Below are 15,656 nucleotides of genomic sequence, written 5' to 3'. Positions count from 1 at the left end.
AAGGAAGAAAATAACCAAAATCTCAGAGAAATACTACAGCAGGCAAGAAAAAAAGCACGAACCGAGGTACACATACAAATCGGTTTACGACCAAAAAGTTCACCAAACTTTTGCCTCGGTTCATGACCACACACTTGGTATATGAACAAGCCAGTTTCCCTTTCGGTTTGTACATGTTCAGTCCCTCCCTGTGCATTTCCTGTGCAGTGAGCAAGAGAGAGAGCGAGAGAGTGCGCGACACACACACACACATAGAGGCAGCACGAGAGAGAGACAGATGCGCACACACACAGGCAGCGCGAGAGAGAGAGAGACAGACGCACACACATAGGCAGCACGAGAGAGAGACAGACACAGGCAGCGCGAGAGAGAGGGCTGGACTCATAAGGTAGTAAGGCAGTTAAAGAATGCACTGGGCTTGATTTTGTTTTCACTTCTGTTTACAGCGATTGGTTGGTAGCGTGCATTGTTGCAATGTTACTTTTCTTGGTGGTTTATTAAATTACGGATTTTTTCAAATGTTCATTTTTTTTCCCTGTGCTTAAAACTCATTAAAAAAAAAGTGTTTTTAGCCAGCGGTTGGTAGCGCTATAGCGCAAACTATTGCAGTGTTAGTTTTCTCTGTTGTTCAAGGTTTTCTCAGTGTTATTCAATGCTTTTACATTTAGTTTACTATTACGCTGTGCATTCTATGGTTTAATTAACTATATTTGTGCTTAAAAACGTAAAAAATATGTATATTTACATACAGTTCGTATGGTCTGGAACGGATTAATTGTATTTACATACAATCCTATGGGGGAAATTGCTTTGGTTCACGACCAAATCGGTTTACGACCAGAGTTTTGGAACGAATTATTGTCGTGAACCGAGGTTCCACTGTATGTTTAAACTGAGAGTCTTTTTTGTTGGAAGTGATCAACTTTGGCCACAAACCTACTAGAGACAAGCTCTAGCAAGCTCCAGAAAAGATCAAGGCAATCACAGAAATGAAAGCACTGGGAAACAAAGCAGAATTAAAAACAATGGAATGGAAATCTAGCCAATGTATTCCCAAACTTTCAGAAGCAAATGCCCTATTGAGACAGCTCTTAAAGCAGAACAGTGAATTTGTCTGGGATGCAGAGCATGACAAGGCACTTGAGCAGGTTAAAGGGCTGATTACAGAGGAACCAGGTTCAATTTTCACATATTATGACTCAAGCAAAGAAACTCTTACTATAGGTGGATGCATCACAGGTTTAGGTGCTGTCCTCCTCGAAGAAGGTAGGCCACTGCCCTAACTAAACCCCATTGAATAAAATTATGCGCAGATTGAGAAAGGGCTATAAGCGGTTCTATTTGGCTGCAAAAGATTCCATGAATAAATAAATGGCCATAGTGTGGTGGTCGAATCTAACCATAAGCTAGAGTTTATACTCTATAGTCACCGGGCTGCAGTATTTCATTTTGTTTCAAATTCAATGCCTGCTGCATCTCTGCAAATTTGTGTTGGGTTGTTGAGTCAGTAAAAACAGAGTATGGTTTATCCAGGATGTGTACATAGCTTAGAAAACAATGATTAGTTCTACGGCATTCTTCAAAGATGGGGTTCAGTCTGTGAGAAAAGCAATGAATGTGTTGCTGAACGCACACTACATGACCCGACATACAGTTAAGTCTATAAGTATTTGGACAGTGATACAATTTTCATAATTTGGTTCTGTATGCCACTACAATGGATTTGAAACAAAGCAATGAAGATGTGATTGATGTATAGATTGTCAGCTTTAATTCAAGGGGTTTAACAAATATCTTTTATGAGCTATTTAGAAAAGACAAACATTTTTATACATGGTCCCTCTATTTTCTGGAGCTCAAAGGATTTGAAAAGGAATTTTAGGAAATTTACCAAGGTATAGTTGTTTAGGTCCCTGAGTTTTATCACCAAGATCAGCAGAACATTCTAAAAACACTATATTGTGCTTCTGTGATATTCTCGTCACTTAACATCTGTCACTGCTGTCTCCTTTTCCAAGGATGATATGCAAAGTGCATTATTGTTAGTGGCATTCAACAGAGGAATCCAGTCACAAGGAGCATTCTTGTGTGTAGGTCTTTGTTTAAAAAAGTGTTGCATATCCATGTTTCATGGCTCCCTTAATATTACTGATCGACTGATCCATGAGACAGCAGTGTTACAACCAGTTTAGTTCTATTGACTGCTTACCTGATACAATAAGAGTGCAAGAGGTAGAGGCTTCACCACAAGAGTTAGAAGCCACACATCTGTAACTTCCCAGATCTTCTTCCTCTGCAGATAAGATTGTTAACATTTGGGTGTCTTTTGCTTTTGTTGTCAACTCAATATGCGTGCTACTTTTGATTTGACTGCCCTCTGGAATAAAGTATGATAAAGGTAAATTAAATTGCCAGGATAAACATTTAAAAGAGAGAGAGGCTGATTATTCAGAATTCTGGCAAAAAAGATTTGATACCATTTGCACTGTATTATTGTTTACTAAATGCTGATGCATGAACTTAGAAGTATTGCTTTCATTCAGTTTGCATTTAGCTGTCCACATCTGCAATTTGTTTTAAACAAAACAATTTTAGAGTAAACAATTGAGTCATGCATTGCTAGAGTGTGAATTCCAAAGCTGTTTTCTATAAATGGTAAAAGTAGCTACACAGATCATGAAGTGCAAAATCATCAATTAACAATTTCACTCATACAAGCTTAACACTAAAGAATTGCAAAGAGCTTTGAATGGTGCCATGCATCTGTAGAAAACATTAATAAATGATTATTATTATATTGGCAATCACAATTTTGCAAGATGTTAAATACATGCTTCCCATTTCATTTTGGAATAAAACTCCAATGGCCCTAGTGTGTGCTTGGTGTGTGGGTGTGTTTGTGTGTGTCCTGCGGTGGGTTGGCACCCTGCCCAGGATTGTTTCCTGCCTTGTGCCCTGTGTTGGCTGGGATTGGCTCCAGCAGACCCCCGTGACCCTGTTCGGATTCAGCGGGTTGGAAAATGGATGGATGGATGGATATCATGATTTTACAGCTAATTATAATCCCCACTAGAAAACACAGATAAAGCTTGACACACATCACGCCATTCAGAGGAAGAAATGAAAACGTAAATAAAGGAATAGAAAAGGTGGTGTCTATAAATTCCACCTGAAAGTAATATAGTAATGTAGAATTTTTTAAATTAGTGATATTTATACAGATATACTGAATAAGGATCCATGTGTTATTTTATAAAAATGTAGTACAATCGAAAGGGTTTTAATTTAATATTAATTACAAGTAAACATCTGCTTTTTATTATTTATTACCTTATTCGATGAGGAAAGCATCAACCCTAAAGATTTTTCAAAATAATTATTATGGGCCCTTAAATATTGTTACTACCAAACAGATTTATTTTTAAGGCTTTTAAGGATTATTATATTATAGAGTGTAATCAGAACACACTAGTTTTATAAAATAAGGTAAGACAATTTATTAATAGCACAAGATAGAAAAAACTTGTTTTGTCATAACAGTATATCTTACAAATGTTTTCACTATCCCTGTCAACAATATGCATAGGGAGCTCAGGAGAACCTAATTAAAGTGGAATTAAGAAATCCCGATCACACATAACGATCTGCTCTCTTTTAAGAATGCAGCTGAAGTGCAGTGTGCCAGACACAAAATCAGGTGTTCTCAGTTGTCATGGTATTAACATATTTTAATCCATGGCTCTTGTGTCTATTCTTTTTATTTATCTGTTTTATTCTTCTTTGTATATATTGTGATATACGTATTCTGTATATGTTTGTGATTTTTTTTTTTTTTTGTGACTTTTGTTTTGTTTATTAATTTTTTTGTGTCATTATCTTTTCATCAGTCAATTCTTCGCATGTGTTCATTTAGCTCATTTTTGGGTTTCTGATCTTTGTAAATGCTCCATTTTCATTGGCCTAGGGCTTAACTTTGTTCTCATTTCCAATGTTTGACTTATGGATTGTGGATTTGGTTTTGTTATTGCTACAATTTGTTAATCTTTACAATTTTTTTTCTTGGCAGAATACATTTTTCTTCAGATTTTTGTCTATCCTTCCCTAGGGTTCTAAATGTCTACAGATCTTTGAAATTATTTTTTGCATGTCATATTTTGCTTTTAAAATGTTTCATTTTATTTAATGCTATATTTTGTAAATTTTGAGATTCCAATTTTTTTTTTAATGAGCACCACCAGTGCTTAAATGAGAGCCAGCTCTACCCTTTTGCTGCCCTAGGCAAAAATGAAAACTTCAGGGAAAAACCAGCAGGTGGGGGTTGTCCCCACTGGGGTAGTGTATGAGACGTACACAGTGGTTGGATTTTGGATCAAGGAAGAGGTTTCCATGCTTGTCAACTCAAAGGGGGAAGGGGTCCTCTTTGGGGTTTAATATGAGTTGTTGAAAGTAGCTGAATCAAAGAGTGGGATGTGGTTACCTTTAAAGTTTTACATGGGAGGCGTCCTCATTGGGGTGTTGCGTGTGTCATGCTTGGCAACAAAAATTACCAGTAGCCTTCCACTCCCGACATCATTTGCTATGCCACCTGAAAGCTTAGCTGCTCTAGAAACTACCTAGTTTGCCTAAATGGTAGAGCCAGCCCTGCTAAGATTCAATCAAAGACAGCTATAAAACAGCAGCTATCTTAGTAAAACAATATTTATGAAATTATATAAATAGAAAAATACAATAAAATTAAAAACCTTCTGTTAAGTCTCGTCCATTGTGAGAGATGGAAGTCTACGACATAGCTCAGCTAACAGCAGTGTTATTTTAATTTTTTTAATATCATTCTGAGATATCCTGTATTTAGTCAACCCAAGAGGATTTAATTAAAAGTATATACAACTACTAGCAAAATATCCACGCTTCGCAGCAGAAAAGTAGTGTGTTAAAGAAGTTATGAAAAAGAAAAGGAAACATTTTAAAAATAACGTGACGTGATTGTCAATGTAATTGTCGTAGGCTTATTTTAGTATTGAGAGTGAATTTGATGATTGTAAAGAGTTTAATTTATGATTGTAAATGTTGTGTAAGAGAAATGCACATTTTTAGGATGTAAGGATCTCTTTGTAAACAACGTTTGCAGTTCTGCCCTCGGGCTGTAAAATGACTAAGCTGTCTGCTGAGCTTACTCTTAAGCAAGCAATGTACTGTTGGCCATGAGAGAAGCAATCTTGTGTCAAGTCAATGCCGACCTTTTTTAGAGTCTGGCCCTGATCCCGACATAATTTAAAACATGATCAAGACTAGGGATGGGAATTGATAAGATTTTCACGATTCCGATTCCATTTTCGATTCTGTTTAACAATTCGATTCTTTATTGATTCTCCTATCGATTCTTATTTTTAAAAAAGGAGAACACACAGGTCGATTAACTTAGAACTTTGTTTTATATCTTATCTTTGAACAAGATAGAAATTTAGGAGTAGCATGACCTTACAAACCCAACAGTGAGATCTTAAGAGATCCACAGCCTATGGCTCCTCGATGGGGTGCCACGGGGTCCCCAGAAAAAAATGTGTAAATGTAAAATAATAATAAAATAAATATTCTTCTGTAGCAATAACAAAGTATAACATAAATTATTCTGTGGCAATTACACAAGAATGTCCAGTAACATTTACACTCTCCTTTTTAAAAGTATATATGAGCTGAGCACTCAAAAATAAAACTACATCAGCCAGCAACAAATACAATCAACTCAAGTCCAATGGAACTGTGCACAGTGCAATTCTGCAACCATCAACTATTTTGACAGCTACATCCATGTTGGCCGCATTATCAACAGTGGCTGCCACAACCTTGTCTTTGATACCATACTCCTCCAAGATCTCATCAGTCTCCTCTGCTACAGTTGTCCCTGTCTGTGCCTGGTACACTGGTTTGGTTTTGAGGACTTTTTCTTGAGCCTGGCCATTCCTGACATAATGCAGCGTTACTGTGAGGTAATGATCTTGACTAAAACCATCTGCAGTGACGGCTGCCTTCAACACATGTTTCAGCTCAGAAATGGAAACGGATGAAACATCTGGTAAGAGGAGAACACGCAAATTTGACATTCCCTGACTTAGCCTACAATTAAACACATTCACTTACCAAAAATCGGGGGCATCTACTGTGGCAAATGGGTGCAAGCCTTTTACCACAAACTTAGTCACTGCTCAGTGACATTCGTCTATCCTGGCCTGTGTCATTTTACTTTTCCCCACCTCTGTGAAAGGAGAAGCTACCGGTAGACTGCAGCGAGAACTGCCAGCATCTGAGACAGCCAGACTCTGTCTGTCTCTCTCGTCATGGTCATCTAAATGCAATGCACAGTAATAGCAGGTTTTGCAATAAGGCAAATCGCGCTAACATAATATGCAATGTTAGTTGATTAGTTACCTGCCATATTAACGGGAGAGGACCTGCAAACGTTACCGCTGCTGCTGGGTTGAGATTCACTAGTCCGGAGCGGATCAAAAACACAACATTCATTTAAGGTTATCGCGTGTTTTGTGTGCAAATGCTTTTGCATATTCGTAGTGTTTCCTCCCTTTGATGAAATATCTACTTTGCAAGTATTGCAAGTTGCCCTGTTGTCATCCTTTCTCGTAAAGTATAACCAAACTTTTGAGCATTTGTGCCACTTAGGCGCCATGTTTCCTGCTGTGTAAATGACGCTACGCAACGCGGTGACGTCATTCGAGGTGACTGGAATCGATAGGGGAATCGTTTGCAAAAATGGCAAACAATTCCAAGGAATTGAAACAGTGGGAACCGGTTCTCAACAAGAACCGGTTTTCGATCCCCATCCCTAATCAAGACTCATATTGTGTCTTGGTAATGCAAAAAAGATTCTGCTTGCAACTTGGTCTATTTGTAATGTGATATTTGACATAACTATAAATTCTATTTTCTTTTGGTAACTTTTTAAAAAAAATTTTTTTTTTTTCTTTTCAATTACAATATTGTAATTTCTTCTATTAAATATATATATATATATTTTGGTAACCACTAAGTAGCTATTTATTTACAGTACTAGCAAAATACCTGTGCTTATTAAGAAGAAATGTAAACATTTTTAAACTGAGGGAAAATATACCAATAATTATTTGTTAAGGATCTGTTTGTATACCACGTTGTCAGTTCGGCCCTCCAGTTGTAATATGACCAAGCTGTGCGCTGAGCTTACTCTTGAGCATGCAACGTACAGTTGGCCATATGAAAAGCAATCTTGCCTCAAATCAATGCCAACCTTTTGTAGGGTTTGTCCCTGAGACTTATTAATTGTCATTGCGAAGCAGAGCCTTACTGGAAATTGGAGGCGTTTGAATTGAAATGGGAGATCAGAGGGTATAACGGGGATGCAAGGAATAAAAACTCTCTCCCCTGAGCCACTGCCAGTAAAAATAGTTGCCTCAATTAGGTCCTTTTGCAGACACGTGACCTGAAGTCTTGTGCCGTTACAAAGTTTCGGTGGCTGTAAGTTTCTCAGTAACATTATTGGTGCCCCAACCTTCAAAATTAGATTATGCTCAGGAGCGTCTGGAGGATTCAGAGTGTGGAAAAACTCTACCGGATAGTGTACCGTGTCTTCCACTTCTACAACTGAATCCATAGACTGATAGGTTTTCAATTGTGAAGGTAGTTCTTGAAGTAAAATGTGGTTTATAGTCATAGTCATGTCATTTCTTGGTGTCAGGATAGCTCTCTCCCTCAACCATGACACGTCGTTTTCGTGGAGATTACGTAGATTGGGGTAAACATTTTGAAGAAGGCTTTGTAAGGTATTCACGAGGAGACAGAGATTTGTATTTTTTTGAATGAATGAAGGTGCCATCACCTATACTCATCAGAAGAGCAGAGAACTCCCCGGCTTTTCTGTCGCCTTTCAAATGAACCCTCATGTTTATTCTTAAGGTAACAACATTGATTTGTGGCCATAGGTATGAAGACTTCAGACATGCTTTAACTTCGTCAGCGCGTGTTCCTCTGGGCACGACTGGTAGGGTTTGCCGGAAGTCTTCAGCCAGCAACACTGTCAAGCCTCCCGTAAGTTTGTTGGTGTTTCGAATGAGCTGCTTTTCATTATTGGGATCGTACCTAGAAACAGAAGCTCTATTAACTTGTGGATTTGCCTGCGAGTATTTAGCAGCAGCGTCTCTATTAACTTGTGGATTTGCTTGTGAGTATTTAGCGACAGCGTCTCTGTGAACTTGTGGATTTGCCTGCAAGTACTTAGCGACAGCGTGTCTATTAACTTGTGAATTTTTCTGCGAGTATTTGGCGGCAGCATCACAAAGTTGTTTCCGTCTAGCTGCATCAGAAAATGTACTACGATGTCTGACACGCCTCCTTTTTACTGTTTTCTCACAGCTTGGATTGCTGCTGTCATAATCGGTTTGAGTTTCATGGTTTGTTTCAATTACGTTAGTATTTGCAGGACTTGTTCTGTTGAAGTGACATTCGGCATCTGTCAAGCGTTGTAAGCATACAACCGGTTTCATCGATAACTTCACATCCAGCTTTTGAGAGTTGAAACATTCATAAACATCAAAGTGTCCACTACTCAAATCGTCACCTGTGAATCTAAGATGTTTAAGAGGCATTGGTGGTTCTCCAAAGGTGTAATATATTTGGCCATTTCGGTACACCTGAAAGCGACAACCGAACAATTCAGCGGCAGCCATCAACTCACATGCAGAACTATAGGTGAAGGGCTTAAGCATTTCACTCTTATAATGCTCCTGTGTAGTATAATTATCTCCTGTACCGTCATCAGTCCACACCTTGAACCTGTCCCAGTCATTCAATACACAAGACACAATGTTCCTCCGGATATCAAGAGTGAGCCTGATATGGCTGTGCAATATGTAACACAGAGAATGGAAAAGGCAGGCGCCATCTCCGGGCATGGAAACCACTCAGTAAGTGACAGTTCTTTGATCGATGGTGATCACCTCGATAGACATGTTAATGGGGGTACGGTTGGAACGATAAAGGAAATGGGTACCTGAACAATGTAAAGTAAACTAAGTCTAAAATACCTACACAATAACTATAATCATAATAAACGAATAATAAAACAGCGGAGAAGCTGTGAATTAAATAATAAGGCTGTAGTTATCAGCATGGAGACGTGAATATCGTGGCGAAGCAAGGAAGGAAATGAAGAGACCAGAGCGACGGACGGCCTTATATAGGAGGCATGGGGATGGGGGGGGGGGGGGTTTGGGGTGCGGGCGACGCAATATAGGCAGGCAGCCAACTACGTGGGAGGCGTGGGGATGGGGGACGCAACGCTGCCTCACACGGCGACCAAGCTGCAGGCTATGGACGTATATATGTACGTAAGTAGGATTCAGTTATGACCGTTACGTGTAGAATTTCGAAATGAAACCTGCTTAACTTTTGTAAGTGACCTGTAAGGAATAAGCCTGTCAAATTTCAGCCTTCTACCTACATGGGAAGTTGGAGAATTAGTGATGAGTGAGTCAGTGAAGGCTTTGCCTTTTATTAGTATAGATTATTAGACTTTTTTTTTCTTTCATACCCAGGGCTGGCGTCACCATTAAAGTGAATATGGCATTTGCCTAGGGTGTAGATCATAAGCAGTGTGGGAACCCAGTCTCATGGATTGGCTACCGAATAGTCGGTTAATGCACTAATAAGCCTGGCCTGGGGCGCAAAATAACTTTGTATCTGAACTGTACTATCATAAGTTATCTCAGTTTCTAAGAGGATTATTAGCATCACACTCTAGGTTTATTGCCTCTGAAATTTACTATCACAAGATATTGCACTTTTAATCATCACTACACCTCTGCTAGGGATTTGTTTTATTTTTGGACGTGTTCTGTCTCATGGCATGTGAGAGGACTTTGCAAATTGTGGTCTAGCCTCACTTTGGGAGGCAAAATGGGGGAGGGCTGGGGTGGTGGGAAGAGAGAGCAAGTCACTTCTTATTTATCCTTTCTACCCCGACAACTATAAGTGCCAACATGATAATAGGCTCAGCAGCCACAATACTTAGCAACAATATGAAATGAAGGTTAAAGCTATTCTATGAAACAACATACTACTTTTACTTAAATTTACAAAATGTCAAAAGTTCAGAAGCAGTGTCTCTCTGACCAAACAGTGATCTTTGTGGGATGGAATGTCAGGGGTCTTAATCACGCTCTAAAGAGAAAAAAAGCATTTTCTCACCTAACAGGTCTAAATGCCAAGTTAGTATTTTTTTACAGGAAACTCACTTAATAAGTAAGGTCCAGTTTCAGTTCCAAAGAGAATAGATTGGCCAAATCCTTCACTCCTGTTATACAAAGAAAACTAGAGGTGTGGGTATCTTAATACACAAAACAATTTCATTTGTAGTATTAGATGTAGCATCTGATCCTGAAGGGTGATATGTCATAATGATGGGTAATTTATTTCAATTGAAGGTAATTTTGATAAATATGTATGCACCTAACGTGGATGGCAGAGATTTCATCCAAAATGTGTTTCCAGCTATTCATAAAATTACAATGAGTGTGGTTTAAATCCAGACATGGATAGATCTTCAACTACAGTGGCAATAATGTCTAACACTGCAAAAATAATCACACAGTTTGTAATGGATCATAACTTATCAGACCCATGGACATCTTTAAATCCAAACTCAATGGCATATTGGGTCGTTCCTTGTCAAATCAACCAATTTTCCAGAAATTCCAAGTACTTTGGTCTAAAAAAATTGTGAAAAAACTACCAGGTTAACCAAGAGATACCCTGCAATTATTTTGATGTAAGATCAAGGCTTTCCAAGATACTGTATGGCCAATTTTGTGAGGGGAGAGGGGTGTCAAATTTGACACTGCTTTATTTTTTCATCAGTTTCACAAGACCATATCTAAAGAAGTAAACCACCTAGTAGGTTCAAATTTTGCTTACTGGTACCTTTATAGGTATAGTATTTAACAAAATCAAAATGTTTGATTCAGATGACACCACTTGGTAAGAGCAGACCTTCACAAATGGAAAAAAGTACTTTACGTGTTTGGCTTTACCATGTTTAGGCTTTCAAGTATGAAAGTAAGAAGTATTTTCAGAAAACATATTTCTAACTGATACAGCCTTCTGAAATTTTTTCCATGTTTAGATACCTACACAGGGCTTTTCAAAAGGTTATCAACAAACAAGAAAGTACATCAAGGCTTGACCAGCAGACCTCTCAAATATGAAAAAAATAATTTTGGGTCTAATTTTCAGATCAGATTAATCGCTGTGGGAATGTCCAGACATTTTTAAAATTATTTTTCCTGTATCCTACATGGTCCCTTCTTTCTCAAGAAATGTCTTATTTTTCTTATGTGACGCTTTCATTTTTATTTTCCATTCTAAACATAGGTTAAATTAACCATTTGTCAGTAATGATAATCATCAACTTCTTCATCACTAACTTGGGTATGGGATTAATAGAAAAAATGAAACACCAAAGGCACATTAAGCACAACACATGAATAACAGCTGCTTTATTCATCATTATATACACTACTTAAAATGAAATGTTAACATCTTGGTATTGCAGCAGCAGGAATGTGACCCATTTCATTTCTGTTTTAATTGAAGTGCAGAGTGTAGGGCATCTTTGTCTTTGAGACCAAGATGGTGCTGCCTCCCACTGACCATTGCAGGTGCAGTAAGCAGTGCAGTGACACATTGTAATGGCACCCAACAAATATAACCTCTAGGTGGCCAATGGAAAGACTGTGTAGGATAGTTTGGATGCATGAAACATATTAGGAGGTCCAATTCTGCTTCACTCTTGTCATACATCACACCAATCCAACATTTTCATCACACATGCACCCAACATAGCCTCCAATAGGACACTGGTCTAATGTAAGGGACAAATCTGATCCATCAGGAGTATGATCATGAGAGGGAAGATGTTTGCTACAGCTTCAGTGGTGAATATTCGAACATTCAAGTAACTGTCTTCACCAGAAACCCAGCTGACTTTGTCTTCTTCTGTAGGGATGTAACAGTGGCATTCTCCAGTAGCAGATACTCTTTTGGCCATGGAGAATCACATTCTCTGTTCAGTAACATGAGATAGAACATCATTATTTGATATGAAAAAAATTTGACAATTGGGTGCATTCAGCCTATATTTAGGATGGAAAATATACATGAAAGATTTACATAAAACAGGTAAGGTTCGTGCTTTGAGAAAGAAGGGACAATGTAGAATAAATGAAAAATATTTACCAAATTATTTGCACAACCCCACATGTCATTAGGGTGCTCAGAAAGTGAAATCCAAAATGATTTTTTGGATTTGAGAGGTCCACTGTTCAAACCCTGATACAGTGACTTTTCTGTTTATTGTTTTTTCAGAAAGTCGATAAGTTATTTCAATAAGGAAAAAAAATAAAAAGTCTGTGTTGGTTACAAATATGTGTTTCTGAGGCCTAAATACAGCTAAACCAAAAAATCTAATTAAATTTTGGCAATTTCAAGGGGCTGCTTTAAGTATGCAGGGTCATCTGGACCAAATGTTTTAATTTCGTTACATACTATACCAATTAATGTACCAGCGTGGAAAGTCTGAGCCTGCTCGGTGGTTTAGACCTTGAGCCATGGACTTGTGAAATTTGATGAAAAAATGATGAGGAAGAAAACCCACCTCCTCTTGGTAAAGTGGCTGTACCTTGGAAAGTATTGATCTTACATCAAAAGAAATTACAGAGTGTCTCTCAACTGACATGGGTACGCCTGGTAATTTTAAAAGTCCAAAGTGCATGGCCCATTGGTTGATTGAACATGGAACGACCCTATTTCATCTCACCAGCATATCCTAGTTACTCAAGAATTGATTATTGATAATATATTGCCAATATCAAATCTTGCAAGTATGATACTATTGCTATCTTCGACCATGCCTCTCTGATCATGAAGTTTAATCACTATTCCCTACACACTCATATAATAGTTAGTGTCTTAACACCCTGTCATTAGCTGATGAGAACTGTACAGTATTCATCTCTGAGCAAATTAATTATGTATATGCATAATCAGTGGTCTTTGCAGGAAAAATATGGAAAACTCTGAAGGTTTTTTAAGAGGACAGATTATTTCATATCTTTCCCACAAAAATAAAGTGGAAATCAAGAAGGTATCTGAGTTAATTAATGAAATTACCAGAATAGATTAAGAATATGCCAGGTCTCCAAATGAAACACTATATAGGAAAGCACAGACTTTACAATCAGAATTTAACCTTTTGACAACAAAAGACACTGAAGAGCTCATCTTTAAATTGTGACATTGATACTATGAACATAGAAGGCTAATAAGATCTTAGCTCACCAAGTCTACAAGCAAGTTTGCAATGCAATAAAAGAAATTGCCAACACTGATGGAGATAAAATCATTGACCATAAATATATAACCCACACAATTAGAGAGTACTATAAGTTGCTATATTCTACCCAGTTTAAAGATGATAAGATACAATCTAAACAGTTTTTTGATGTGTTACAAATGCCACAGTTAGACACTCTTAGTGCAGAGAAAATGGATAAATCACTGACACTTTCAGAATTACTAGACGTTATAAACTCACTTCAAAATGGAAAAGAAGAAGGCCCTGATGGATATTTATAAAAAATGTTTCAAATAAGTTAGCTCCACTACTATTAGCAAGGTTTATAGGAGCTAGAGACAACAAAATTGTACCTCAAACTTTTCACCAAGCATTAGTTACCATCTTTCCCATGAAAAATAAGGACTTATTACAATGTACATGATACAGACCAATTTAACTTCTGAATAATGATGTTAAGATTAAAGGAAGACACTTATCTTCTACTCTTCAATGTTTGTTTAATGTAATATACTCACCCAAAAAATCTAACACACTACAGATCTTATTAACTTTGGATGCAGAAAAAGCATTTGACATGGTTGTATGGGAATACCTATTTACCACATTGCACAAATTTGGATTTGGCCCAAACATATATGCATAGATAAAACTACTCTATACCAGCCCAGAACCATCTGTTTGTATTAACAACATTATTTCAAACTACTTCAAACTAGAACGTGGTACTCGACAAGGATGCCCCCTATCACCACTGCTATTTGCAATTGCCATTGAGTCAATGACTATTAACTTTTAAAATCAGAGATAAAAGGGAATACCTGAGAAGGATTTGAACAGAAATATTACTATATGCAGATGATATGGTACTGTATATATAATATCCAAAAACGTCCATACCAGCATTCCTCAATGCACTAGCAGAATTTCAAAAGATATCTGGACTCAGAATTAATGTGAATAAAATTGTGCTTTTTCCAGTGAACTCTCTAGTACACATTATTAGACTGGACACCTTCCCATTTATTTTAGCAGGTCAGTTTACCTAGGGGTAAACATCACAAGTAAATATAACAATCTTTTTCAACAAACCTTTGCTATCTGTATGGAAAAAATTAAACAAGATATGATTATCCTGACTAGAGCTGCTGATTAACTGTACAGACTGCATCTCTGTTGTTAGTCATTAGCACTAAAACATAAGTAAAATGATCATTATAATTTGTTACTAACCCTCACCTATTCTGTTTCTCTTCTCGGTACTCAAATGTGGCACTTGGTGCCACGGCCCACCTGCCAAGCTGTTTTGCCTGCCTAAAGTAAAGTCATCCCTGATGGAGGATTGCAGGAATCGTAGGGTAGAGGGGTCCTTTCATCGAATTGGCTGGTCCCAGCGCTGTTTCAGCTGTGGAATGGCCAAATGGGGAGGGCAGCTTGATGGCTGAAAACTCCAGGACTCTAAACAAATCCAAATCATATTATGTGATATCATCTACTGTTAAATTCTGCGCCGTATTTGTAAAATTTTAATTTTTATACTGTATTGAGGATTTGTTCTGTTTTGTGTATTGTATTGTATTGACCCCCTTCTTTTTGACACCCACTGCACGCCCAACCTACCTGGAAAGGGGTCTCTTTTTGAACTGCCTTTCCCAAGGTTTCTTCCATTTTTTTCCCTACAAGGGTTTTTTTGGGAGTTTTTCCTTGTCTTCTTAGGGAGTCAAGGCTGGGGGGCTGTCAAGAGACAGGGCCTGTTAAAGCCCATTGCGGCACTTCTTGTGTGATTTTGGGCTATACAAAAATAAATTGTACTGCAAATTGTATTGTATATGAAAAGATGGTCTACCTTCCATCTCACCTTACCAGGGGGAATCAATACTGTCAAGATGAACATCCTTCCCAAGCTTCTGTTTCTATTTCAGAGCTCCCAATATAGATTAATAAATCATTCTTTAAGAAATTAGATTCAATTGTAACCTAATTTATTTGGAATTCAAAACATCCATGCTTGCAAGGGGCAACTCTACAACAACCTAAAGCAGACTGTGGCATGGCACTACCTAACTTTCAATTTTATTACTGGGTGGAAAAAATACAAGCTATAAAGTCTTGGGCATTGACACAAATTGATGAATATACACAAGCCTTGTCTGCAGTAAAAATAAAATCTTGCTGTAATTCTTTATATGCCCTACTTTGTGCCCCAGTAAATACAAATAATCGTCAATATATTGTTAATCCAATTGTCCATCATTCACTC

At 37.7% G+C, this 15,656-nt stretch overlaps 1 protein-coding gene across 1 annotated transcript in view; it reads right to left on the bottom strand.

Moving 5' to 3' along the window:
- Nucleotides 1-15,656, bottom strand: part of LOC127528328 (obscurin-like) — a 308,697-nt gene that overhangs the window by 72,513 nt on the left and 220,528 nt on the right. The window contains exon 15 of the mRNA XM_051928768.1: nucleotides 2,210-2,377. Coding sequence (XP_051784728.1) covers nucleotides 2,210-2,377 — 168 coding nt within the window. The remainder of the gene's footprint in view (nucleotides 1-2,209; nucleotides 2,378-15,656) is intronic.

The sequence above is a fragment of the Erpetoichthys calabaricus genome, chromosome 6 (genome assembly GCF_900747795.2).
Source record: "Erpetoichthys calabaricus chromosome 6, fErpCal1.3, whole genome shotgun sequence".
In the NCBI taxonomy this organism is placed as follows: domain Eukaryota; kingdom Metazoa; phylum Chordata; class Cladistia; order Polypteriformes; family Polypteridae; genus Erpetoichthys; species Erpetoichthys calabaricus.
The sequence above is the reverse complement of the archived record's forward strand: the minus strand, read 5'-3'. Positions and strand labels throughout refer to the sequence as shown.